This window comes from Amphiprion ocellaris, chromosome 23 (genome assembly GCF_022539595.1).
Source record: "Amphiprion ocellaris isolate individual 3 ecotype Okinawa chromosome 23, ASM2253959v1, whole genome shotgun sequence".
NCBI classification, from domain to species: domain Eukaryota; kingdom Metazoa; phylum Chordata; class Actinopteri; family Pomacentridae; genus Amphiprion; species Amphiprion ocellaris.
Genome location: NC_072788.1, coordinates 13,873,137 through 13,875,841, shown reverse-complemented (window position 1 = coordinate 13,875,841; position 2,705 = coordinate 13,873,137). Strand labels below are relative to the sequence as shown.

General features: G+C 42.3%; 1 protein-coding gene across 1 annotated transcript in view; it reads left to right on the top strand.

The window, feature by feature from the left end:
* Nucleotides 1–580: 580 nt before the first annotated feature.
* The window catches only part of actn3b (actinin alpha 3b), a 36,193-nt gene continuing 34,068 nt past the window's right edge, over nucleotides 581–2,705 (top strand). The window contains exon 1 of the mRNA XM_023280404.2: nucleotides 581–960. Within this exon, the coding sequence (XP_023136172.1) occupies nucleotides 826–960 (135 nt within the window). The 5' untranslated portion in view covers nucleotides 581–825. The remainder of the gene's footprint in view (nucleotides 961–2,705) is intronic.

Here is a 2,705-nt window from a genome sequence, read left to right as displayed (position 1 = left end):
TATCTGTCTAGATCTCTTTTATTGCAACTGAAAATCTGCACTGAAACAGTATCGAATGCTAAAAATGTCCCTTTATAAATTTTCGGGTATCTTCATGATAGGAGCTATACAGCAAAACGCATGCATTTACCTGCAGCCTAATTTTAGCAGCATGGAATAAGATGGTTTGAGCTGCTGTCAGTGGAGGCCCATGTGGGACTACTTTGCCCAAAGTGAGAACCATAATCAGAAGCAGGACCTGTTAAAACTATTCAACAACTGTATTTTAATTGTATAGATTCATAATTTTTGAGAATTTTAGATTCAGCTGTTTGATCTTATTTTATGGGAGAGGTGGGTAGAAACTACAGAGGCCTGGGTTTGCCATTGAGGATCACTAACAGCAACAGGTGCATTGCACAGGCCATAAAAACCTCTCTGGTGAGAGGAGGCGTTATTGACATACCTCCACACCACTCACAAGCTCCTTATCCCTGCCCGCCGGGACACTACCCCGCCTTTTACACCTTTTTAGGGTCAGAACCTGATGCCCAAGCTGCCGGTTCCCATACTTATTGGGGTGCGGTCACGTGTGCCACTTTTGACCAGGAAAGGAGCACCGGCCAGCAGGGTCTTCTGGTAGTGGGAGCACCACCTCCGCACAGGCACCTCGCACCAGTGGAGACTGGTCTCTGCAGCCCCTAACTGTCTCTTCCCCCGACAGCGAGACCCCCTCGTCTCAAGGAGGTTCCTGCCCTCACGGCGTCGTCGTTGTTTCTATTGCTGATTAATTGTTTCTTACAATAAGCTGAGGGGGACGTGAGAAGTCCTAAAAAAGGCGGAACGATGACAGCTGTCGAAACCCAAATTACATACAGCAACTCTTACACGATCCATCATGAAGAGGCGTATATGACCCAAGAGGAGGACTGGGACAGGGACCTGCTGCTGGACCCTGCCTGGGAGAAGCAGCAGAGAAAGGTACGTTTGGATGTGGAGGCTCTGAGCAGCGGGCTGCGCTTGTACCGCCGTGCGTAATTACGCACAGGTTTACACCATTCCCTCATATCCACGTCAGAGAATGGCTTTTTAAAATGCATTTTAACACGTTAACATGTCAAAGTGGATTATTTTCGAGACCACTGACCTCACTCTAATTGCGTAAAGTCTGAAACAGCCCCAATATGAAACTGGGCATCTGCGCCTTAGCTGTCTTTGCACCTGGCACTTCAGTCGTGCTGGAAGCTGTGTGGGCAGATATTTTAGGCCGTGGAACTTTCTCAGTGTTGTCTTTCAGTTACCCCTGATTGCCTTGCAGACTGTCTAAATATAATACCACCCTCCCCAGTCTTTTCCCAGCATTTTAGTCTTAACTTGTAAAATATAGAGGACTTTTTAAACAATATTATGCCAACCGTGTTTCAGGTTTCAAGTTTTGTTGAACACTCTGAGTGCAGAGATTGAGGTGAAAAAGGTTGGTGGGAGAGAAAAATTATTAGCAGCTGCTATTTTAGTCCTATAAGTAGGTCAGTATGCAGGCTAATCTAAGTTAGCAATAGCCCACTCAACCTAATATATATATATATATATATATATATATATATATATTTAATGTTGCTGAGTAATGTTTAATTAAGCACTTTAAAAGTACAAAAATATTATATATGAATGGTATAATGTATTTTAGCTGGATGAATGCTGAATTTGGGGCATTAAAAGTAGAAGAAATGGGGGAAAAATGGAAAATATGCAATTTTGGCTTCATCTGTGCTAGATTTAGTATATTTAAAGTACAAGAAACATCAAAAAGGGTTGATAAAATAACTTGCCCTGATAAATGCTGAATTTAGCACCCTAAAAGTACAAGAAATCTATTTTTAAAAGGCCGTTAAAATAATTTGTGGCCTGGCATTGTTAGCCCTACTGCGCTAGCTTGTGGAGGAGGACGGTGGTCTCCTGGCGGACATCCGGGCCTTGAGGCCTGGAGGACGAACCGACAGGTGCGTTTAATGAGCTGCCGGAGCTAAAAGTCAGCTGGCAGAAGTAGCGTCTGCCGCGGCGAAACCAGGACAAAAACAACACCAGGAAAGGTCAATACAGTTTCCTCATTTGTCTTTGACATGTTTACCTGACATACAAACTGCCCGCGACAACTTTGTCAGTGGAGTAGGAAGGTATATGTTTGGTTGACGAAAGTTAGGATAGTTTTGCTAGTTGCTAGCTGGTCGCCATGTTGGATGATTCATTTCAAAGTAAAGACCGCAGCTGTTGTCATTTGCCCGAAAATAACTAAACACCACTGCCAGGTAGAAAACAAATTATAGTGTAGGAGTGCCATTAAGTTATGAATATTTCTTAACGCTAGACTTTCTAATATCACAGCTAACCCCAGAAAGCATTTTGAGCCCGGATATAGCTTAAAATTGAACATTCAGTTTAAAATGTCTGCCTTGTCTGCTCTAATTACGCCAACCCGTTTACACTGCATTTATGATTATTAGCCATGTTTAACAACATTGTCGGCATTTACATTGATAATTCGCATTGTTAAATATATTTTAAAGATTCTTCTATGTAGTTGTTGCGAAAACAGATTGAGTTTGGCAGTATACAAATATAAGTTGCCACTTTGAAGTCGGCTCACACAGATGGCAGTCAGAAGTAACAGATTACTTATGTTGTGCTTGAATAATAAATCAAGAAGTGTTAAACGGGAAAATATGTAA